This window comes from Euprymna scolopes, chromosome 29 (genome assembly GCF_053919585.1).
Source record: "Euprymna scolopes isolate OS-2025 chromosome 29, ASM5391958v1, whole genome shotgun sequence".
Classification (NCBI taxonomy): Eukaryota; Metazoa; Mollusca; class Cephalopoda; order Sepiida; family Sepiolidae; genus Euprymna; species Euprymna scolopes.
Window position 1 is genome coordinate 13,165,769 of NC_136510.1, and position 26,071 is coordinate 13,191,839.

The following is a 26,071-nucleotide window of genomic DNA, read 5'->3' on the forward strand; positions in this document are numbered from 1 at the left end:
GAATCTGTACCGAATTTTAACCTTTATTTATAGAGACTAGAAAATGGATCTTGGTTTTATTTCCGTCAGCTGCGTAACTCTCGCTTCTCTTATTTTGTCCTTTAGTCCTCACATTCCATGAACGACGTTTCTGACAAAGAGGAAAGAATTGCTGTGTTCTAAATTGCAATATACCCATCTAACCTTTATCGTTGACTAGTTTTTGACCTTGAAGTGTTTTGCATTTGTTTGGCTTTTTTTTTTATACCTCTTTACTTCAACTGGATTCATGCCTTGTTTGGAGCGATTTCCATAAAAATATTCATGGGAGTAGAGTGATCTTGTTCCGTCAGCCATGACAGTGTAGAAATTCCAAGTAATTTTTTATTATATTCTTAATATGAACATTGCGTACAGATTCACGCATGCGACAAGACATACCTAAAAAAGGTGTGTTCACATCAAGTGAAACTTTGTAAGAATAACATCCAAGATGAAAAAAACACTGGCCAACAACAAACAAAAAATTTCATGGTCTACTTTTCCTGTTATGGTTTACTTCCCCCCCCCCACCTTGTATGAAGCTGATAGCTTTAATAAAAGCAAGAAAATCGAAGAAACAATATTTTTATGTAACTTTAAGACACATATTCATGAAATCACACCAAAATATTCACAATTAAATCATGAAGTTGTAAAAATTGCTAAACATAGACATTATCATCCATAAATTTACAGATTTTCTAAAATGAGGGGCTCTGGCATCATCGCGCTTGACAGACCAACAGTAATCTGCAAGCATGATGTCATCTCAACAACTTTGATAGCAAAATTCCATGTGCCTGATGTCTTGATGGAAGCGTTCCCCTTGCTCATTGCTCACACCATCTAGATTTTCTGGAAAACATGCAAGATGGCTGTGCAAAGAATGTAACTTGATGCTTATATTTGCATCCAGTGGATTTTTTTTTGATTTTTTATTTTTTTATTTTTTTATTTTTTTTTTATCACTTATCAAGGCCCAGAGGCCACTCGAGGATAAGGGTTAAAGAGTGTACAGTAGTCAATTGGACAATATAGGGCATCCGGTGTCTGTAGCTGTTTGCCCAAAACAAATGCATGTTTTGCTCTTCTCTTCCTAACAAAATGTGACACAAGGTCGGTTTAATGTGGGAGATAGCCAACTCCCCTCAAAAGGGACATTCTGCAAAAATAAAATTACCTTAGTATAGAAGGGCTTCCCCCTCCATTGACTAAAGACAATTAATTTGAGGCATCATAGTTCAGTACGAGTACTGTCTATATTTTGTTTGGGCACCTTTATTTTTCTCAAGAAGAATTTTACTACATTCATAAATGCCATCCAGGCGCTCAATTCTGCAGGAATCATAAATTACAGCAATTTGCATCATTGATTAAATTTCAAATCTGGGGTCCATAAAAAATTCCAGCTTTTTAATATCTCTGTGGTTAGGCCTGGAAATTTCATGCAAATATATTTGAAACAGTCGCCGTTATTCTCAAGAGCCTTCATAAACTGTTTCATGATGCCAGGCTTTATGTGAAGAGGAGGAAACACAATTTTAGAACGCTTCACCAAAGGAGAAGTCAGAACATTGAGAGAGCCAGGAATCAGTTCACTGCGCACAAGCCAATTTTTTTTTTTTATCCAGTGCTCTGTTCTTGCCCTGCTATCCTACAAACATAAGAAGCAAGGAAATTTTGTGTAGCCACCTTGTAGCCAGAGGAGAAACCCAACCATTTTCAAATTGACACATATGATCCATTGGTGCTGTCTGTATGAAATCTTTTCAAGAACAAATTTGATTTCATCATATTTTCCTTTGAGGGTCAATGAATGGCCTATAGGAACTGATTTATATAAGTTGCCATTGTGAAGAAGAACACATTTTAAACTACTTTTAGAACTGTCTATAAAAAGGCGCCAAACTTGGGAGTAATACTGTTTGACACCAAGCTGCTGCAGCAGACCAGCAATGTCGTTGTAATATACTATATCGTTTTCCTGAGTTAAATATGGCAAGAATTCAATATGGCGTTTTCTAAAGAAGGTTACAAGAGTTCAAGGCTGAAGTAGATTTTTTTCTTTGATTCTTGAAGCTAAAAGTTCAGAAGATTCTTTGGAAAGTTGGAGATCTCTAGTTAGATCATTCAGTTCTCCTTAAGAAAAAAACTGTGGTAGTGAAGAAGGAGGAAAACCGACATTTGAAACAGTGGCTTCACTTTTGTCAGTGGACAAAATAGAGGTTTGGTCTTCTTCAGAATCAGGCAATTTCAATTCAGACAAGCCTTTTGTTGTGAAGGAACATAACTGGCTATACACCGGTTACAAACTGTATATATATATTGGACTGTTTGGCAGACAGCGGCAGACAAGCAGTCGCAGTAAGACGGATAGTCTTACGTGTTGATTATCAGACTTTCTTCCCCATACTTGTTACTATGTACTTCTATTTACCTTAGGCGAGCAGCCTTACGTTTCTGTATTATAAATAAACCCCATTACACATACCACTCGGTGTAACTCACGTTTGTCTTTATTTCCTAAGTATTTAGGAATATAACAATGGCGACGAAAGGATGTTCTTTCTCTTAACAGAGATAAATTACCGTACCAAGGACTGTGTACAATGCAAGGATTTTTTGGTTTTACGAAAAAAACAAACTACACAAGGATTTTTGACCACGTGCGTCAATGAATTTAAAAATTTTTCCTACCTAAAGTAGCGAAAAGTACGGATTTTTCTTCGTAAAGAACTCACAAGAAATTATAGAAACATGTTCAAGGTAAAGTGGAATTTATATTTATTTTGACAAGTAAAAAAAAAAAAAAAAAAAAAAAAAATGGTCGCAAGTTGAATTCGAAACTACACTAAAGGATTACGAGTTTCGAAAGAAAAAATATAAATACAACGACTATTGTACCATTTTATGCCACGTGGGAACGGCAGCCATATATTTTTTTTTTTTTGGAAAATTAATTGTTTGTTATTGCCTTTATATAAATAATTGGAACTATTTGTCGTGGGAAGTAAGAAATATTTTGTGTATGAACTTACGTTGTTGAAAAAAAAAAAAAAAAAAAAAAAGAATTATTTTACAAAGCCTGTTGAATTACTATGGATGAACTTTGTGGAAACGTGTTGTGTCTGCATATTGCTACTAATTTACGATATACGTAAATTTACGATTTTTCTTTGGAATTATTGTGTAGAATTCGAAAAGACATTTTTGTACTAGAAGCTAACATGGAACAATTAGCAGAGTTAACTAAGGCTCTAGCCCTTAGCATCCAGGAACAGACAAAAATGACTCAACAATTTTTAGCGCAACAACAACAACAACAACAACAAATTTAACAACAACAGCTACAGCAACAGCTGCAACAACAACAAGAAAGAACACAAAAAACTTTAGAGGCACAACAAGAACAAACAAACATACTACAACGACAAATGTCGACACAGCAAAAGAATTTAGAAAAGCTAATTCTAACGTCGACCGGGAAGAAGACTAATTTTTCTGCCGAGGGTATTTCAAATTCACTAACGGAATTTCGTTACTCCCCGGATACTGGTGTTACTTTCCCTGCATACTACAGAAGATACGAAACAATTTTTACGAAAAGATGTTTAGACTGGACCGATGAGGAAAAAGTTACCCTGCTACTACAAAAACTGGGTACTGATGAAAACACCAAGTATGCAAATCTAATTCTACCAAAAAAACCGGAGGAGGTTTCGTTCGAGGAAACAATTAGTACCTTGTCGAAAATATTTGATAAAAGGGATAGCCTATTTCACTCTAGATACAAATGTTTGAACATTCAGAAGGCAGAAGCTGAAGACTATCTAGAATATGCTTGCACTGTGAACTGTTTATGCGAATCATTTAAATTGAATGAAATTTCCGCAGACCAATTTAAATGTTTAATCTTTGTACAAGGTCTCACAGCACCAAGGGACAAAGATATACGTTCACGGATCCTAACAATTATGGAGGCGGATCCTAACATAACATTGCAAAAAGTCACTGAAGAGTGTCAACGTCTGATTAACATAAAGAAAGACAACACTCGCATTGAAGAGAAAAATATTTTTAAGGTGCAGCAAGTAAAAAGGCAAGGGACCACAAGAAAGTCCAGGTTCCAAGAACACAGGATCCTTAAAGGATACAAAGACCCAAAGCTAAAGTGTAAATGTTGTGGTAGTTTAAGACACAACAATAAGACCTGCTGGTTTAGGAACAAAATATGTTATGAATGTGGTCTCAGAGGTCACAAGGGAACATACTGTGCCCAGAAGAAAAGACAAGGGACCGATAATGTAAATACGCTTCACATGAATAAAGAAAAAAGCTGCGAAAGACGGAAATATGTTGATGTTCGGATAAATGGACATCTGGTTACATTGCTTCTGGATAGCGGTGCAGATATTAGTATTATAAATGAAGATATATGGAAAAGGATAGGTCGACCTGAATTAACGAAAACCAGAAAGACGGCGAGAAGTGTGTGCGGCAAAAGATTAGAGTTCAAGGGAGAATTAAAATGCAAAGTGACATTCGCTAACCAGACTCATAAATCCAAAGTGTACGTCGTACCAGGAAAGAATACATGCCTGTTTGGGGTAGATTGGATTGTCCTGTTTAATTTATGGGAGAAACCCATAAATTCGTTTTGTAACGTTTTAACTGCAGAAAAAGCAAACCAAAGGGAAGACTTCCTGAAGGATTTGAAAACTGAATTTCCCAATGTTTTTGCCGAAGGACTAGGACTCTGTATTAAGACAGAGGCAAAATTTGAATTAAAGAAAAATGCCACTCCAGTATTCAAACCTAAAAGGAATGTGCCTTTTTCAGCGATGGACGCAATCGAAAAAGAGTTGGATAGACTTCAACAACTGGAAGTCATTGAAAAAGTTAACCACACAGATTGGGCAAGTCCAACCGTGTATGTAAAGAAAAAAAAATAACAGAATAAGGGTCTGTGGAGATTTTTCAACGGGTTTAAATGACTGTCTATTGGACCATAATTATCCCCTTCCGTCCGCAGAAGATCTGTTCTCTAAGCTTAACGGAGGAAAAATTTTTTCTAAGATAGACCTCTCAGATGCTTACTTGCAAATTAAGATCAGCGATGAATGCTCCAAATACTTAGGCATAAATACTCATAAGGGCATTTTTAAGCTAAAGAGGCTTCCTTTTGGATTAAAGGTTGCTCCTGCTATTTTCCAGCAAATTATGGACACGATGCTGGCAGGGTTGGAATTTTCAATGGCCTACCTTGACGATATCCTAATTAAAAGTGAAAATTTGCAAGATCATAAGAAGCATGTAAAAGAAGTATTCAAAAGAATACAGGAATTTGGTTTTAAATTGAGCCCAGAAAAATGCAATTTTTTTATGAAAAAAATTAAATATCTAGGTCAAATAATCGACAAAGAGGGTCGAAGACCGGATCCACAAAGGACTGAAGCAATTGAAAAGATGCCTGCTCCAGATTCAGTGACAAAATTAAAATCGTTTTTGGGATTAGTTCAATACTATGCAATTTACATCCCCAACATACATAATTTAAGAGCTCCTCTTAACGAGTTACTGAAAAAGGGTGTTAAATGGAATTGGAATAAGGAATGTGAATCTGCTTTCCAAAATATCAAAAGATGTCTACTGTCAGATTTAGCATTGGCACATTTCAATCCAGAAAAGGAACTAATACTAGCAACGGACGCCAGTGATTACGGTGTTGGCGCTGTATTACTTCACAAGTATGAGGATGGTAGGACAAAAGCTATCGCCCATGCTTCAAGAACGTTGGTTGCAGCGGAGAAAAATTACAGCCAAATTGAAAAAGAGGCGCTGTCGATAATATTTGGAATTACAAAGTACAATCGATTTCTCCATGGACGATCTTTTATTTTGCAAACCGACCATAAACCCCTACTTACCATATTTGGATCAAAGAAAGGCATTCCCACACATACTGCGAATCGATTACAGCGATGGGCTGTAACCCTCTTAAACTATCAGTTTAAGATGGAACATGTATCCTCAAAAAAGTTAGGACACGCAGATGCATTATCACGGTTGATCCCTAAAAGAAGCGAAAGTTTCGAAGAAACGGTAATTGCTGCGCTTAAAGACGAAAGTGAATGTACAAGTTCAATGTGTAATATGATACGTGAACTTCCGGTAACTTTCGAAAAAATAAAAAAAGAGGCAGTAAATGACATTTTCATTAAGAAAATGAAAAATCAATTGGGATGGATAAAAAAAAATAAAAAGGTAGATCAAACAACGCCTTTTTCCATCTGTGAAGATGTGCTCATGTATGGTGAGAGGAGCGTAATTCCACTAACGTTACAGAGGAAAATTCTGAAGGAATTTCATACAGGTCATCCGGGCATTTCGAGAATGAAATCCCTTATGAGAGGATATGTGTACTGGCCTGGTATGGACAAGGAAGTTGAAAAATGTGTCAAGACATGCAGAGGATGTCAATTAGCAGCTCGAGATCCTCCAGTAAAAACGACGCCATGGCCAAAGACGGACCTACCCTGGTCACGTCTGCATATTGATTATGCGGGACCTATAAATGGTTATTTTTACTTGATTATTGTAGATTCTTTTTCAAAATGGCCAGAAATATTTAAGTTTAGACATCCAACAGCAAAAAACACTGTGAGTGCGCTTAATGAAATTTTTAGCCGTTTTGGAGTGCCAAAAACCTTAGTGAGCGATAATGGAACAGCATTTACTGCTCATGAATTCAAAGAATTCTGTGACTCACTAAATATTCTACATATGACAACACCTGTGTACCATCCACGATCGAATGGGTTGGCCGAAAAATTTGTAGATACGTTTAAAAGGGCACTTAAGAAAAATCTTACTACGGACACAGACGAACAATGTATTCAAACATTTTTAGCAATTTACAGGGTGACACCAAATCCTAATAATAATGTCAATTCTTCCCCGGCTGAGCTAATGTTTGCAAGAAAGATAAGATCTGTCTTCGATAGGCTGCTACCAGAGAAAAAGAAAGTTTTCAAAAAAGAAAACCTTAATACCAAGTGCTTCTCCCCAGGTGAAAATGTATATTTCAAAAATTTTCAAAATGGACGAAATCAGTGGGTTGAAGGTATTATCAAAAAAAGGATTGGGAGCATGGTCTATACCATCCAAGGATTAAGTTTTGTCTGCAAAAGACACAGAAATCAAATACGTCCCAGACTGTCTCCAAATGTGGAAGAGACACCAATGGAAACATTGTGCGATATTTTTGATATACCAAAACCAGCGTGTGTACCGCAAACAATGAATATTTCGCCTGAACCGACCATACGGGCTGGACAGAAACCTTTACCCCGGGTAACGCTGACCAGAAGGAAAAGCGCAAGAAAGAGAAAAGTTACCAGGAGATTAAGCCCTGACCCTAAAAGGAAGAGGTATTTAAGCTAAAATCAGGAAGATTTCAGCTTCAGGGGGAGGTGTTGTGAAGGAACATAACTGGCTATACACCGGTTACAAACTGTATATATATATTGGACTGTTTGGCAGACAGCGGCAGACAAGCAGTCGCAGTAAGACGGATAGTCTTACGTGTTGATTATCAGACTTTCTTCCCCATACTTGTTACTATGTACTTCTATTTACCTTAGGCGAGCAGCCTTACGTTTCTGTATTATAAATAAACCCCATTACACATACCACTCGGTGTAACTCACGTTTGTCTTTATTTCCTAAGTATTTAGGAATATAACACCTTTAAACACTGGAACAGGAATTTCATTGTAGTGTGGAATTGGCTTAATTGCAAACTTGACGTTCGGATAAATCAATGAATTCCTGTTGATTCTCTTCGGTTTGGCTGCACATGGTTTTTCAGTTCATGCCAAAGTGGAGTGACTTTCTATCCTTCTTTTTCCATTGTCGAAGATGTTCAACTCATTGCTTGCATACAATACGGGGTGACCATGCCTTATCTTGATCATCCAGCATTACTTTGAAGTAAGCAAGATAAGCACACTTCACAAATTCATGGATCTCTTTCCTGTTGGATTGCAACGTATATTTCCCACAAATATAACAAAACACACTTGGATGATGTAACCATGCTTTATTTTTGCTTCAAAAATCTGCAAAGAAAGTAAAATAGTGCAGCTTAATTATTTCCTGTCTGACTTATAAATGAATTCCTAACATTAGGAAGATACTTTGACCCAGAAATCAACAAAAACATACCACAATCGCTAGGCCTATTTACTACTCAGTGTCCCCTTCTTACCTACTACACGCTTCGTCGTAAAGCAAATTTGACTTTTACTTTAAGGTTTGTAATGTCATAATCAATTAATATAAATTACAATGACACCATACAATTGTAATTATGAAGCTACAATGTATATAGAAACACGCCTAATGTACTGTCTTCGCACACACTTCACAGTCAGATAAACTATTCTAAAAAAATAATGACTCTAAGGACTAGTACATAATCGCCAGGTATATTTATTTAAAGAGAAAAGTAAAAACTGAAAGAGAAAAAAATGACGAGTATGAGAAAGTAAAAAAAATAACAACAAACCAGGGTAGAAAAATGAAGGAGTTAAAGAAATCGAAAGACTGAATAAGTTCATATAGAAATGGAACATGAAATGTCACATTGCATGACAAAGTTAAGAGTAACTTAACGGGAGATAATGAGTTCAAAACAGGAAACCTGTCAACATTTCATTTCTCTGTTTGTTCATTTTTAATCTAAAAAAACACAAAATTATATTCATAAGAAGTTGTTTTAATAAAATAGTTTAATCACCTTAAATTTATTGCTTTAGAAGTTAAAAATATCCGACTCAAATATTTGTTGCATTATTAAGTAACGCATAATAATGTGTTATTAGTTATTTAATATATAAAATTATGTTGGTCGCATTTGAAATTGTTGCGTTTAAATAGCATTTAACACTCCGATATGTGGCACGTGATAACTTGCTCAAAGAGAGAATGCTTCAAGAAGCATCACTAGATCTGGAAAAAGCAATACAAACCCTTAACACAAAAGAAATGAAAAAAAGAAAAAACACTAAAAAGAAATAATGGATATACGGGAAACAGAAAATATTTCCATGATATGGAAAGAAAAGAAATACAAAAACAGAAAAAAACATCGATTAGACAAGAAGGTAGAAATCCTGCTAAAAGTTCAAATTCTCACAAGAGAAATAATTGTCCAGCGTACAATAAATATCGTAAGATATCGTAGAAAAAAAGGATACTACGTCCAGATGTGTAGAAAGAAAAATAAATAACTACACCCAACTTTCACAAGAAACACTCGTTTAGTAGAAACCACTATAAATAATTCCCCCCACGCTTTATCTGTGCCTAAATCTAAACGTAGATTCAATGAACGAAGCTTCTTTCTTAGAACTGTACGCCTATGGAATTGTTTCCAGCTGACTACAATATGGTTATGTTCAAGTCTAACGTGAACAAGTTTTTTATGAGCCGTTCCAGTTAAGTTAACAAATTTACCGAATTTCCATTACTAACGATTACTATATTGTCCAATTGTCTACTGTACACTCTTTAACCCTTATCCTCGAGTGGCCTCTGGGCCTTGATAAGTGGTGATGCCTATGTAAAAAAAAAAGTTAACAAATCAAAATTTGATTCTGACTAGCCAATTTTCATTTGCTGTTGTACCGTGTTATTAGGAATGAACTAATGTAATTCACTACAATTTAAAAAATTCACGTTTGCATTAAATTTGATCCATAGTCATTAGATACTAATTAATTAAAATTCCCTGAATTTCAATTTGTTTAACCTCCTTTAGACATTTTCCAGAATCAAAATTATATAATGGACTTTGAACAAAACTGGAATAAGGATTCAAGACATAAGATTTTATATCTTGATTTTAATCTTAACAAACCAAGCATGCAGGGTCACCCTCCACGAGTAAAAAATTTACTTTCACCATGATTAATCTTTGTGCAAAATTTCAAAAAAATTCAAGGAGTGGTTATTGAAAAAGTGTGAACAAACGAACGGGCAAACGGTTTGGGGGCAATTTTACGCCTATAATCCCCACTATGGGGACAACCAGAGTTATCCCAGAAAATCTGTTCTGGCAAAAATTTCTTTTTCACGATACCTTTAGTTTATACAAAATTTAAAAAAAAAAATCCCAGGTGTGGTTATTGATAAAACTGCGAACAAACGAACGGAAATTAATTACTAGGTCAAATCCCTCCTTTGTCTGGGGATCAATAAGGGACGATAAAAGTAATGGAAAATATTTTCTTTGGTGAATTAGTTTTACCTGTTCTAGGACTGGTATTCTTCCAGTTTCTATATACTTTACTTTTTATAGTTATCATATTTCGGTGCTAATACAGAGAGTGATCCGCGTTATTTTTTAAATCGTATTTCCACGTTTAATTAAAGTTTTATGATATGTTTTTCTATTCAATTGTAAGGTTCAAGTACAGAATAGGTACAAAACACCCTCCTCGCCATGTTAAGAATGTTTTTTTTAAATTATAACGTTATTATTTCAGCACGGATCACTCTCTGCATGAGTACCAATATTTCATTATAAGCAAATATTGTAATAAAAAAAATCTGTTTTCGATACAAAATAATCAATGAACTTTTATTTAAATAGTAAGAATTCCTTTTTTAAGTTAATGTCTAATCTTTCCTTTAAAAAATTCGAAGAAATTTTACTCGTAAAATTTTCCCTGAAAAATAAATTTCTTTAATTTTTCTTCTTTCATTTTTCAGGTATGCGGCCAAATTCACAATCAATAAAAGATGTTTTGATTCTGACCGATGGTTATTCAAATTGTGGATCAAAGGTCCGAATTGCCTCTGAACGATTAAAGAGAGTGGCCAACGTTTATGCGCTGGCCATCGGTATGTGGCAAAAGCAACGATTCGAAATAGAATCGTACACTTCAAAACCTACAGCTGACCATCTGTTCTCCCTCAAGTATTTCAGTGACATACCAACTTTCTTAGACGGATTGCGTCTCTACAGTAACGATGTGTACTGTGTACCTTTCTTTGGGCACCAGTTCTGAGACTAGATTCCTGAAACACACACCAGTCACAGGAAAAAAAAACTACATAAAAATGGGTGCTTATTCGGAATAATAACACAAATTGAAAATCGAAAAATTGAATTTCAACTGAAAGCAATGTTATATATTTGACTATGTTTGATTTTTTTTGTTAATAAATATTTGTCAACTAAGTATATCTTTATTTCTGTTTTGTTTTTAAATAAATAAATAATATCTGTTCAAAGATTGGGTGTAAATTTCATTCAAATTAACTTGATATTTCTTGAGAAATACAAAAAAAAACAAAAAAAATAATGTATCAAATACGTTTGCTACCCACTGTAATTATCATGTCGAAATTAGTAACATATCCAAAATCTTATGAAAAACGATAAAGTAGGAAATTAATTATTAATGAAAATTGCTTTCAGAGAAAATTTGCAAGTGTTACTTAAATAATAAATAGAAGAGTTTTTTTTATAACAGGGGAGGTAACTGCATTAAAAAAAACGATAATGGCAGATCGATGGATCGTGAAAGTAAATTGTTCGTGCGAAGGCAACCTTTCTAGGGTCATTGCTCTTGACATATCAAAGGACTTTGATAGAGTATGGCATAAAGGTTTACTTCACAAGATCTCTAGCTATGGTATAGCTGGAAATGTCTTCTCAATTATGTAGTACAATGGGGAAAGGAGTGGTTGGTTACTTTTAAAGCATCTAAAACCAAGCTTCTCTCTTTACATCATCAACACTCTCATCCACATCTGGCATCAATTGAAATAAATGGCTCTCGTCTTCAGGAGGCCTCAAGTTTTGACAAGCTTCTGGGCTTGACCGTTACTCCTGATCTTAAATGGAACACGTACATCAAATCTGTTGTCAACGCCACTGGATAAATGGTGGGATCTTTCTATTGATCCAATAGATATCTCACTGTTGATGCAATTCTCTATCTATATAAGAGCCAGGTACGTCCAAGGATGGAATACTGTTGCCACATCTGGGCAGGAGCTGCTAGAAAGGACTTGTCCTGCCTTGATAGAGTTCAAAATAGACTTTGTAGCCTCGTAGGAGATGTCCTTTTCTCTTCCCTGCAACCTCTATCTCACAGAAGAGATGTTGCGAGTTTGTCTCTGATGTATCGTTATTTTCATGGAAAGTTTTCGTCTGAGCTTCAATCTATGGTCCCCCCTCGCCAAACTTTCACAAGAAACACTCGTCAAGCTGAAAACACTATCAATAATTCCCCACACACTTTATCTGTCTCTAAACCTAAACGTAGATTCCATGAACAAAGTTTCTTTCTTAGAACTGCACGCCTGTGGAATTGTCTTCCGTTTTCCTGCTTTCCGGCTGACTACAATATGGTTGTCTTCAAGTCTAACGTAAATAAGTTCTTGATGAGCCGTTCCATATAAGTTAACAAATTTACCAAATTGATTACTATATTGTCCAATTTCTATTGTACACTCTTTAACCCTTATCCTCGAGTGGCCTCTTGACCATGATAATGTGGTGATGCCTGTGTAAAAAAAAAATAATGTAGTAAGATATCATTAACTTCGACAATTAGTTAAATTGACATAACAATTAAGGTAGATAACATTGCTTTTAGTTAAACTTCAGTTTTTCGGTTTTTGATTTTTGTTATTATTCCAAATAAGCACCTTAAAATGTTTGACTTTTTTTTAAACAGGTTGAGCTCTTCTAACAAAAAGTCTGGAAAAGTCATTTTATGGAAAAACGAACTATTTTTTTTTTTAATGTCATACCAAGACTTATTTCGATGCTTTAAATATTTTAGTTCAAACCATATGATGTTTCTTTTCTTCCAATTTAGTCAAATGTACATTTATTTTCATAAAATGATTTATATCTTATCATACACCAGTTTGCGTTTGTCGTTTTGTCAATTTTTGTTTGTTTGTTTGTTTGTCTTTTACTTATGAGTCACTACTTGTCAAGGCCAAAATTCACTCAAGGATAAGGGTTAACGAGATGGATGGACTGTCAGTTGAAAGATGAAGAATATTATGAGAGGACTGAAAATGATGTATGGAATGAACAAAGTTTGATTGCATATGGGGACGGTTTATGATAAGTATTTGATAGCATTGGATTTGAGGACGACCATATTGTAGTCTGCAAGGAAGCAGTCCCATGGTAATGTGATCCACAGGCAGGAAGCACTTGCAAATAAGTTCTATCCATGGAAATTCTAATTGACATTAGGCACATGATCGGAGCTCAGTCAAATATTGTTGTTAAAATCGTCCAGTGACGTTAGCAAAAGATTGGATATACCCTAACAAAGCAAGTTTTACAAATTAGGCTAATTATTAATTTATGCTGTTAGTATGAGCCTGTCTATCTAAATAATTAGTTTATTTTGTAGTATATCAGCCCTTTTTAAGTTATTTAATGACAAAACCATAATAAACCTCTTTAAAAGGAGCCATACTACACAATTAAGTGAACACAAGTTGCTATTTTACCCATACCCATGTTGCATAATGAGGACAATGTTTGAATAGAAAAGTTTGAGTGACACCTTAAAGATCAAAGGTGACCCCAGATGGAAGTCGATGAAACCATGTGATTAACGATCAGAGATTGTTTTGTCTTTTTAGATGAAGACTCCCAACACCAATTGTTTGAATTAAAAAAAAAAAAAAGTTAAAACCAAAATAATAAAACCAAAAATCGCCAATGCTGGCCTTTCGCCAAATCTCTGAACCAAAATAAATAAAGCAAAAAACGAATCTTGTTTGTCGTTTTACTAATGGGTCATCAAGGCAAAAATCCATTCAAGGATAAAAGTTAATATGAAGGAGGTTCTCAAAGTAATGCCTCCTATTTTTTTTATTTCGCCCAAATGAATCAGAAAGGATTGCAAATTGCATTGTTATGATGACTGAACACGCATTGGTGATCTGAAAGTTACATCTTTCTGTTGCAGATAATGACGGTGTAAGACTCTAAGAAAGCAACCCTTGTTATGGATGTGCTTCAGAAACAGAATTGCGTCATTGAATTCCTCCATGCAGAAAAAATTGAACAGATCAACATTCACGCACTACTGTGAACGTTTATGAAGCCAGTTGATATTGGCACAGTTAGGAGATTGGTTTGTCGATTTCAAAGTGGCAACAAAGATGTGAGTGATAAAAACACTTTGGACTCCATTGATGGCAGAAGTGGATTGACAATGGTGGTGACTATGTAGAAAAATAAAAGGCCCCTCATTTTAATGGTACTAGTCCCGTCTTCATAGGTTTTCAACTTTTCATTCTTTTTAGTTAAAAAATAGGATGCATTAATTTTGGAACGACCCTTGTAAGATGGATGGATTCTCAGTTGAATGACCATGCCATGATAAGGTGGAGGTGTAACAGCAAAGTGGAGAAAAGGATCTCTTCAATCGTGCTTCATCAGAAATTTGTGATTGGTGGGATTATGGATGTCATATGTGCTCAGCCAGGTTCGGTGCCTAAGGTGGCTTGGTCATGTGCATCAACCCACTTTTTCCATGAACTTCATAACACTCCTGGATATTCCTGGCAATAGGGAGCATGGTAGACCAAGGAAGATGTGGTTTGAGTGCATGAGAAGTGATATGACTGCATGCAACGTTACATCAACCCTTCGGATCAGAACATGGAGAGTAAGCATGAGATGTTGCCTGGTTTTAAAGAACTCGGCATCCGAGTCATTCACAGCCCCTTAAATACTAAAACTGGATGATGATGACGACAACGATGCTGATGATGATGCTGATGATGATGATGATGATGATGATGATGATGATGATCCAGCGATGATGATGCTGCTGCTACTGCTGCTGCTGCTGCTGATGATGATGATGCATCAGTTTAACGTCTGTCTTACATACAGTTTTTAAACATGTCCATACTAAACAAAGTTTCCTCTTCTGCACACTTTTCCCTATGCTTCCCAGATTTAATCTTCCTCAAAAGTAATCAGATCTAAGCCTGTTTCTAATACTTACATTACACATCAATCCTATCATTCTCATACCATTTCTCTCCATGCAACGCATGTCCTCAACCCTCACTCTTCACATTTCACTCCCATACATCATCACTCTGCATACACATGCCTGATAGACTCTTCCTTTCATCAACAATGATAACACTCAGCTGGTTAGTAATGGCAGACGTTTCTTAAGCTTACTCCATCCACCCATAATTCTGTCAATTCCATTAACGACTGCTATTAGATAGCACGATCATTTAGCAGAGGAAGGTCAAGAAAAAAATGAGGAGGATGTGAGAAAGATGAATTTGAGAGAAAGAAGAATACTACTGATGCCTCCGTTCAGTCTCAAGAGACAATGGATACCTTTAATTGTGAAGCAAGGGTTACACATTCTCCAACCACTCTTCTCCTGAATCGGCACTGCTTGTGTCCTGTGGCAAGGAGAAATGCTAGATGCCTGGAAACAATGCCAAGATAAGTGGAGAGCACATACAACACCTGGAATTCCTAAATGGTCACCCATTTTTTGTACTGACCAAGCTCAACGTTGCTTAACTTTGATGATCTAACGGGAACAGGTGTGTCACCGTGATTATGCCGTATAACAAAGAAAAATAAAGACCTGGATAAAGATAGGTTAGTTTGTTAGTCAATTTCTAAAAGCCGTCCAACAAACGTTCGTATGTAAAACAGGCATTAAGATAATGATGATGATGGTTGTTGTTGTTGTCGTCGTTGTTGTTGTTGATAATAGTTGTTGTTGTTGTTGTTGTTGTTGTTGTTGTTGTTGTTGATGATGATGATGATGATGATGATGATGATGATGATGATGATGATGATGATGATGATGATGATGATGATGATGATCGCTGAGAATCAGTCCTCCATTCATTTCAAATGAATCAAGTGAATATTGTTGGCATTGGTTTCCCCGATATATTTCTATGATAGAATTCTTTCTAGAAAGAAGGACCTCGGGTACTTACAAAGTGGGGGCATGCGAAGATTGTCAACATTCTCAAAATGAAAGTGTTTCTGTGGAATGAACTAGACTCGAACTTGGTACACCCAGGTTGCCAATCCGCATTGCTAACTACTTAGCCATCATCGCCTCCCTGATGATGACGATGACAATGATGATGATAATGATTTGGTTTAGGAATTTTTAAAAAGCAATTTCTTATTAAGATTTTTATGCCATTAGTCAGGAGACAATAGTGATAAAATAAATCGAATGATGTTGTGGTGTACCCACCTGCAGATGATGATGAATTCTTCCACTCATTATAAAGACCACGAGAATATATTTCTTAGGCTTAACACAGGTTATGCCCGAGTTGTGCACTCGTGGAAGTCGGACTGATGTATCCCAATACTATCCATTATAGCTACTGATGTTTACACATCAGCGTCCAAAATCAAAATGCATAAACGCATTTGTACACACATTGTTTGTGCATACATTATTCTGAATAAAAACAAATAAATATATTTTGAACCAATCAGAAAACTTTTTGAATTTATTTGAAATGGTGTTTCTGGGAGCCACCTAAAATCCTTTAAAAGCCAGATTTTCTTCAATAAACCAGTGGAGCCCAGTTGACCCAAGATCACGGATCGGTGTCACTGGGCTCCCCTCTGTTGAGTGCTCATCTCTGCATCATCTCTCTCCACTCATACACAAACAAACATTAGCGAACACACAAACACAACTGATTGGCTCATTATCGTCTGCGAATCTGTATAAACTTTATTCATTGAAATATTTCAAATCTTTCCCACTGAACTCTCTTCCAAATGGATATTGACTCTTATAAAAATCTTTCAATGAATTATAATTTATATAAATGAGCAGAGAAGTTTTGATTACGATTTTCCTGCCCTCTGCAATGCAAGGCTCTTAATTAATCCATTCAGACTTATTCAATGTCTCAACTAATGAATTCCCCTTGTTTTTATAAAAACTCTAAAAATATTCACGAACATTCTGGGTTTTCCTATTGCTGTAAACTTCCATTTTAAATATATCTAAAGTATCTCTTTTGTGAATATATGCTTTCTGAACTGATCGTTTCGTTTTGTTTACCGTATGAGAATGTCTCTCATTTTCTCACATTTGATTATAAGCCCTAAAAAACCTTTTTCACTGAAAATATTTCTCTGAATCCGGCTCATTCCAAAACTACTTCTCCCATTACAAAACACTTAAAGTAATACCCTACAAACATTTGTTGTAATTGCATTTCTTTTATTTATTTATTTATTTATTTTTGTAATGCATTAAAATGGCCGACTTGCTTACTATATCGTGACTGTTCAAAATTTGCGTCTGATTTTGAAGCCTTTAAACTGTAAATCAGAAATTAATTTCCGGTATAAATTGTAAGGGGTTTTTTTTTTTTTTTTTGTGTGTACGTTTGTTTTTAATAACGGGTCACCACTTATCAAAGCCAAGGGCCATTCAAGGATAAAAGATAATAAGTTTTGGGTAGACTGTGAGACAACATTTTGATGATTGGTAATATGGGAACTTGGGTAGAGTTTAACTATTTAATAAGACAGTTTAACAAGAATTTATTTACATTAGACTTGAAAGCAACCATGCCATAATTAGTCGGAAAAAAGCCCCACGATATTTTGCGTTCCACAGAAATCAGTGGGGGTATACAATAAGTAACTGCTATAAAACACATTAACATTTAAATATCTATCGACCTGTATAGTTTAAAAGTTCTGAAACTGTCGATTTTGTTCTTTTAAAAGTTGTAGTGTTTTGGCCTTTTCCTGAGTTTCTTACATTTGTTTATTATTTATTAATTAATTTTATTATTATTGTGGGGAAAAGAAGTAAAGAGAGCAAGACAGAGAGTCGAATTTACGATGTTCTTTCGTAGAAAATATATCAACAAAACAAACACAGTTAACTCTCAATTTATATAAAAAAAAAAAGATTTATTACTTTTTAGGAAATATTTTCATTGAAAATAATAGTTCATTTATGAGTGAACAAAAGGGGGAAATTAGTTGAGATTAAGGAAGTTTGAGTTGATAATTCAAGAGCCGTGATTAGTTCACGGGTCTGTAAATCGTAAGGAAAACTTCCTCACTCAACTACATAAAATAATTTTCACTGAAAGTTTTTGAGTAGAGTTAATTAATCACTCTGGAAGGTTCATTGAAAAATGTTAGAAGTTTTAAAATAATTATTTTCATAAACTTAATTTAAAGTGAGCATACGATAATAAAAGGGGGAATGCAAAAGTTAGTTACTGTGTCTGTGTGTTCGCCCACATTGTTTGATCAGCCGACTGCTACGTTCAAAGTGTTGTCGCGTTAGTTTTGAGCTGCAGACAGTAGTGATATATATATCTTCCAACACTATCTCTGAATTTTTGTTAACTGCGCTTTTTTTGGAAAATACAGAGGTCTTTTAAAGATTCTCACCGGCTCCCAGACACAGAATTTCCGACAGCCCGGAAAACTCTCTGATTGGTCAGAAAATCAAAACATTGAACCTCCAAAGCAATTCAGTAAAAAGAAGAAGGGCGCCTCTAGCCGCTTGCGCAGAAAACGTCTCGGGGCACTTGAATTTCCGGCAGCGAAAGAGTGAACATCGTAGCTCACCATATAACTTTCCGCCCAGTAAACGGAGTTTAAAGGTTCATCGTTCATGATGAATAGCTTTGGGTTTCTTTGTGAAGGAAAGTTTGGTAGTATATTTACATGTAAATGTAGGTTGGGAAAAATTTTTTTTTTTTTTTTTTTTTTTTTTAGAAAATTTTTACATCATTTTTATTTTTAATAATAAAAATATGTGTTGTCCTTCTTCCACCTGATGGTTCTCCCGGACTTTGATTTAGTTTGTTTCTTTTCAACCTCTGTATCAGAGGAAGATACAAAAGTGTCAGATACTGGAAGGGGTGGAACAAAATCTTTTGACGTTGTTGAAGAATATGCAGGCTTCAATCTATCTATGGAAACGTTACTGTGTACATCATCAGACATTTTAATAGTAAAATATTTGCCATGACGATGTACTACTTGGAATGGACCTGTATATGGAGCTTCCATAGATTTTCAAATCCTGTCTGTTCTCAACCAGACGCTGTCACAAATTTGAAGATCCTTAGAAATGTACACAGTAGGTAAAAAATGGAGATGTCCACTGGATAATCCGTCTGTGTCAAATTTCTGCATCTCCTCAGCTAGGGCTTTTATGTGAGCATCTGTTATATCAATGTTTGCATCCTCGTACGCATCGATTAACAATCTACGTATCTGTGCATTAGCACCCGTAACTGCAGTAAATGGTGAATAATTGGAATCGTTCGGTGTAATCCTGATACCTAGAAGAACTATAGAAAGAGCAGACAACCAAGATTCTCTTCTGGCAATAATTGCTGTCTTTAATGTTCTGTGTGCTCGCTCGATCATTCCGTTTGCTTGGGGATGGTACGAAGTCGTTCTCAGCCTGTGGAACCCTATAATTTTAGACAGTTCTGAGAACAGCTCAGACTCGAATTGGCTACCTCTGCCTGTAACGACATGGAGGGGCACACCAAATCGCGATATCCACAGATCAACAAAAGCAGTTGATACTGACGCTGCAGTTATTTCGGTCAATGGACAAGCCTCTACCCATCTCGTATTTCTATCGATGCATGTTAATAAATAACGATAGGGAGAGAAATACGGGTCTGTTTTGCTCTTGACTGGTGGTAGAGGGCTAACAATGTCAATGTGCACAGTTTGAAATCTGCTGGATGGCAATTCAAACGGATGCATGTCACTTTTTGTGTGTTTGTTTATCTTTGCTTGTTGGCAATGCTGATATTCCTTGCACCATTCCTTTATTGACTTGGCCATTTTGGGCCAAAAATATCTGGAAGTTATCATTTTAGTTGAAGCAGCAATTCCAGGGTGTGACAAGTTGTGTAAACTGTCAAAAACAGATTTCCGGAGCTTTTGTGTGACAAAAGGTCGTGGAAAAGGTAAAGACACGTCACATAGGATTGTATTATGTTCATTAATCTGATACGGCTTCAGTTGATCACATAGAGTTTTCGTTTCTTCATCAGTGGTTTGGTGATTGGCCATCTCCTGTAAGTCACAAATATCAATTGTGATTGCATATGCTGGTCACGATAAGCAATCAGCTACAATGTTCTGTGAACCTTTTATGTGTGAAATATCATTCACATATTCACTCAAGAAACAAAGGTGACGCTGTTGTCTATCGGATTTTAAAGGTGTTTGGCTTTTAAAGGCGCTGCAGAGCAGTTTATGATCTGTTAATAACAACAAGTTTCTGCCTTCCACCTGATGTTTAAAATACAAGACTGCTAAATAAGCAGCTAGCAATTCTTTGTCAAAGGTAGAATATTTTTGTTGAGTTTGTGATAACGTTTTTGAAAAGAATCCAATAGGAATTGGTTGATTGTCAATCATTTGATGAAGTGCTGCTCCAACAGCGTAACTGAAACTGTCCGTAACAAGCTGATAATTAGTAGCTTTTGAATCGGGATAAGGTAGAGCGGTTACACCTGATAAACTTGTTTTTATCCTTTCAAAGGATTCAACTTCCTCCTTTGTAAAATCTATTTTCTTAGATTTTTGATTCAACCGAATACACTCGGTGAGTGGTAAACTGATTTCAATGAAATTTGGAACTAATTTTCTGTAAAAATTTGCCAAGGAATCGACGCAGTGATTTTGAATCGTTCGGTTGAGGAAATTCATTTAATTCGCGGATTTTCTTGTCACTTGGCTTAAGACCATCAACAGATATGTGAAATCCCAAAAATTCAAGTTGAAAAACATTGAAAATACATTTAGAAAGGGAAATTTTAAGGTCGTACTCACTGAGTTTCTGTAAAACAGTATCGAGGTGTTTGGAATGCTCTTCTTCACTATTTGAGAAAATAAGAATATCATCGATGTATATAAAAATACAATCGATGTCGCGGAAAATATTGTCCATCATCCTTTGGAAAGTACTAGATGCGTTCCGCAAACCGAAAGGCATGTAATTATACTCATATAAACTGAAGGGTGTTGTGATGGCTGTTTTGCACACATCATCCGGATGGACTGGTACTTGGTGGTAAGCAGAAGATAAATCAATTTTTGAAAAAACTTTCTTACTGTGCAGTTTTCATGACAAGGAATTTATGTTTGGCACTTCGTATCGATCTGGTTTTGTTATAGTGTTTAGTAACCTGTAGTCACCTACAGGTCTATAAGTCCCATCAGATTTATTCACCATGTGCAAGGCCGAACTCCACTCTGATTTAGAGGGGGATATAATTCCGGCATTCTGGAGTTTCCTGAATTCCTCTTTTGCTATGTTGTATTTCTGGGCTGATAACTGCCTCGTTTTAGAGAAAGATGGAGGGTTACTGCCAGTTTCAATTCTATGAAACACTTTAGGTTTTGTTGCGTTGGAATCGCGATGTGGAGAAATTAAGTTGGGATATTTTTGCGAAATTGTGTGAACAGTTGTGTCAGCAACGTTATCCGAGCATAAAGCAATGTTCATAAGTATTGGTGATGGCTGTGCGTTTGAATATCTTTTGGTTGTTTGATCAATCAATTTGTTATTTGTGCAATCAACTATTAATCCAAAATGATTCAGAAAATCATAACCTAGGAGAGGTCTGGTAGTTTCTGCAATGAGAAAGGTCCAAGTGAAATCACGCCTCAAGTTATGAAGTGCCAGGTTTAATACTGCTTGACCGGAACATTCAATGTTCTGACTGTTAGCTGACACAATTGAGATGTTTGTTGGGTATATAACTATACCGCTTATATATTTTCTTGGGATTACAGATATTGCAGCTCCCGTATCCACAACAAAATTCAATTTTATAGCTCCTAACCGTGCGGCTACTTCAAGAAGCGGCGAAGATGTGGAAGCTATCACGCTTCGCCGGGTTAGTTTTCCGATGTTTTACTAAAAGCAGGGGAGGCAGGATGAGAACTGGGTTGCATTTGTACATTCCGTTTGTCTGGCCATTTACACCATGGTTTGCAATATTTTGCACGTTCGGCAAAATATAGATGTGAACGGCAGATTTTGGGTCTCTGATCCTTGTTAAAAGGACGAACTCCATTTGGACAATTATATGATTTTTGTGACGGATTACTTTTTCTTTGAGATCCGTCATCACTCTGGTTACGATGGTTTTGGTTCCATGATATCTGTTGTATTTGCGCGGCTTCCTGTCTATTAAAATATAACAGCAGATCATCGGACATTTTCCAAGTCTTTCCAGATCGAGATCAACTTGTGCTGTTACCACGGGTTTGATCGAATGAGGTAGGGCTTGGATGAACTTATGTCGGACAATGTCTTCTCCAACACCAATTCTACCTGCTAACGACATGAGTTCGTTCAAATAAATCGAAGGACGTCCTATCATGATTGAAGATGACATTAGTTTGTCCAGCATTTCAGGCTTTGATTTTTCATACTGATTAATCACAGCATCTTTTAACTTATCAAAGTCTTTTGATTCCAGTATGCTGTTTTGTAATTTTCCAACTATATCCGTTGGTAGTGACGCGAGAATATGGTAAAATTTTTGTCTTGGTTGCTTAATGTTCATAAGATTGAACTGGGCTTCCATTATTGAAAACCAAGCTAGTACATTTGAATCAATAAATGCCGGAGTTTTCATCGCTATTGACTGCACTGGTTTATCTTGTTCTGCTGCCATGTCGACTTCGTTTTCTGCCATTTTAGTTTTCCTTTTTTTATACACACTTTTGCTGTGTGTTGTATTTTATAATTTTGTTATGAAGATAGGTTTTTATGTTAAAAGAAAATTATATATATATTTTTTTTTTTTGAAAAGTAGATTTTTATATTCAGAAGGATTTGTTTTATCGTTTTCATAAAAAAAAATTTTTATTTTATTTTTTTTTTATTTTTGTTGAATTTCCGTAGTTTTTCGCGACCTTGGTGAAATTGTTTCTTGAATTTTTTATTTACTTTTGTTGAAATTCACATCAAAAGTTGGTTATTTGAAGTATTAGAAGGCAGTTTTTTTTTTGTTTTTTTTGTTGGTCCGTGGTGAATTTGTAGTAAAATTATTTCTTGGGTTGTTTTCATTTTGTTTAGTTTCGTTGAAATTCACATCAAAAGATTGGTTACTTGAAGCATCAGAAGATAGCCTTTTTTTTTTTTTTTTTAATTTTTTTTTTATAGAAATGTTTGCGTGTTCAAAATAATCACGTCGGTGGGTCGCCAGTTTGGCCTTTTCCTGGGTTTCTTACATTTGTTTATTATTTATTAATTAATTTTATTATTATTGTGGGGAAAAGAAGTAAAGAGAGCAAGAGCAAGACAGAAAGTCGAATTTACGATGTTCTTTCGTAGAAAATATATCAACAAAACAAACACAGTTAACTCTCAATTTATAAAAAAAAAAAAGATTTATTACTTTTTAGGAAATATTTTCATTGAAAATAATAGTTCATTTATGAGTGAACAAAAGGGGGAAATTAGTTGAGATTAAGGAAGTTTGAGTTGATAATTCAAGAGCCGTGATTAGTTCACGGGTCTGTAAATCGTAAGGAAAACTTCCTCGCTCAACTACATAAAATAATTTTCACTGAAAGTTTTTGAGTAGAGTTAATTAATCACCCTGGAAGGTTCATTGAAAAATGTTAGAAGTTTTAAAATAATTATTTTCATAAACTTAATTTAAAGTGAGCATACGATAATAAAAGGGGGAATGCAAAAGTTAGTTACTGTGTCTGTGTGTTCGCCCACATTGTTTGATATGCCGACTGCTACGTTCAAAGTGTTGTCGCGTTAGTTTTGAGCTGCAGACAGTAGTGATATATATATCTTCCAACACTATCTCTGAATTTTTGTTAACTGCGCTTTTTTTGGAAAATACTGAGGTCTTTTAAAGATTCTCACCGGCTCCCAGACACAGAATTTCCGACAGCCCGGAAAACTCTCTGATTGGTCAGAAAATCAAAACATTGAACCTCCAAAGCAATTCAGTAAAAAGAAGAAGGGCGCCTCTAGCCGCTTGCGCAGAAAACGTCTCGGGGCACTTGAATTTCCGGCAGCGAAAGAGTGAACATCGTAGCTCACCATAGTGTTACTTTCACTTGATTGATATGAGAGTCTATTTTATTTCTACTAATTTTACTGAGTCGTGTCTTTGTTCCAGACCCATACGGGACCGCAACAAATAGTTGATTAGAATGTGCTATGAGATTGAATAGTTTAGTATAGAATTTCCAAAAATATTTTGAATCTAAAATATCTTTAAAGTTGTAAACAAATGGCGAAATGAGAGCATAGATAACAGATCATGGACATGCGTATGGCAACAGCATGTGTATGCAAATGACAAAGCCGTATGGAAGGTGACGTCATGGCAAGGAAGAAAAGAAAAAGATCATAAAAAGAATGTGTGCGCAGACCAAGAATCACATTATAGAGAGGACAAGAGATAGATGTGGTACACACATGGGCCAAGAGCAACAGGTTTGAACAAGAGAAAAGGCTGGAAAGTACCTGGAAATAAATGTCCGTTGTTTCAACGGAAAAAATTGAATCAAGTTATTCCTTGTCTTGGTTTCTTTGTGACTGTCTGCACACGTGTGGGTCCCGAGTATGGGCATGTAAGGACTAAGTTACACAATGGAATCATAACTTCGGATCTGAAATGAAACACATACATCAAATCTGTTGCCACAATCGCTGGAAAAATAGTTGAATCATTTTACTGTTCCAGTAGGTATCTCATTGTTGATGCAACACTCTATCTGCATAAGAGCCAAGTTTGTCCTAAAATGGAGTACTTTTACCACATTTGGGCAGGAGCTGTTCGGCGTGTCCTATCTTGCCTTGGTAGAGTTAAAAACCGGCTTCAAAACCTAGTAGGTGATGCCTTTTTCTCTTCCCTGCAACCTCTTTCCCACAGAAGAGACGTTGCAAAGCTGTTTATGCTCTCTCGTTATTTTCATGGCAAGTACTCATCTGAATACCAATCTATGGTCCCTCCTTGTCAAACTTTCACAAAAAAACACTCAACTAGCTACAACCACTATCAACAATTTCCCCCACTCTCTCCCTGTCTAAATCTAAATGCAGATTCCATAAACAAAGCTTTTTCCTAGAACTGCGAAAAAAACAATTGAAAAGCTTGCCCTATATCTGAATACACTTTATGTAAAAGTTTAAAGTGTTTAGACCCAAAATTGGCGGAGGAGCAGAAGTAAATGTGCTAGAGTTTTCAATGGTCAAATTGTTGAATTTTGACCCTTGACAGCAAAATTTCTGGCCAAAAACCGATTAAGAAGATTTTCCCAAATCTCAATACCCCTTATGTCAAATCTCGAGTCTGTAGACTGAAAAGTGACACTGTAGTTTGGTAGGGAAATACACACACACACACACACACACACACACACACACACACACACAATTTCAATTTTATAGATATACTAGCAGTTCAGCCCGACTTTGCTTGGATCCTATGTACTGTTAATAACTTTATGTGCATATGTATATTTATATATCAAAAAGTTTGACTCATGTCCAAGTAACTCACATCTAAAATTTAATGTGTTTAGACCCAAAATTGCTGGACGAGTTTGGTAGAGTCTGCAAAAGTCAACTCTTTCAACTTTGACCTATTGGCAGCCAAATTTTCGCCCAAAAACTCATTAAAAGCTTGCTGCATGTCTGAATACCTTTATGTAAAATTTCAAATGTTTAGACCCAAAATTGCCTGAATAGTTTGCTAGAGACCGCAAAGATAAAATCTTTTGAACTTTGACCCATGGGTAGCCAAATTTTTGGCCCAAAACTGAGTAAAATTCTTGCCCTATGTTTGAATACACTTTATGTAAAATTTCAAATGTTAATACCAAAAATTGGCTGAGTAATTTGGTAGAGACCGTAGAGGTCAATTTTTTTTCTAAATTTGACCCCAATTTTGACACCCTTTAACATTTATTGTTTTG

At 35.7% G+C, this 26,071-nt stretch overlaps 1 protein-coding gene and 1 long non-coding RNA gene across 5 annotated transcripts in view; one reads left to right on the forward strand and one right to left on the reverse strand.

The window, feature by feature from the left end:
* The window catches only part of LOC145252493 (matrilin-1-like), a 55,105-nt gene extending 42,140 nt beyond the window's left edge, over positions 1–12,965 (forward strand). For all 4 annotated transcript variants that reach the window (XM_080111930.1, XM_080111931.1, XM_080111929.1 and 1 more), the window contains exon 5: positions 10,798–12,965. In XM_080111930.1, coding sequence (XP_079968056.1) covers positions 10,798–11,096 — 299 coding nt within the window. In that variant the 3' untranslated portion in view covers positions 11,097–12,965. The remainder of the gene's footprint in view (positions 1–10,797) is intronic.
* Positions 1,296–25,877, reverse strand: LOC145252495 (uncharacterized). The gene is made up of 3 exons (XR_013863605.1): positions 24,618–25,877; positions 7,769–8,141; positions 1,296–2,289 (listed from the first exon to the last, which is right to left on the reverse strand). It is a non-coding gene; the product is annotated as an uncharacterized LOC145252495 (long non-coding RNA).
* Between the last annotated feature and the right edge of the window lie 194 nt (positions 25,878–26,071).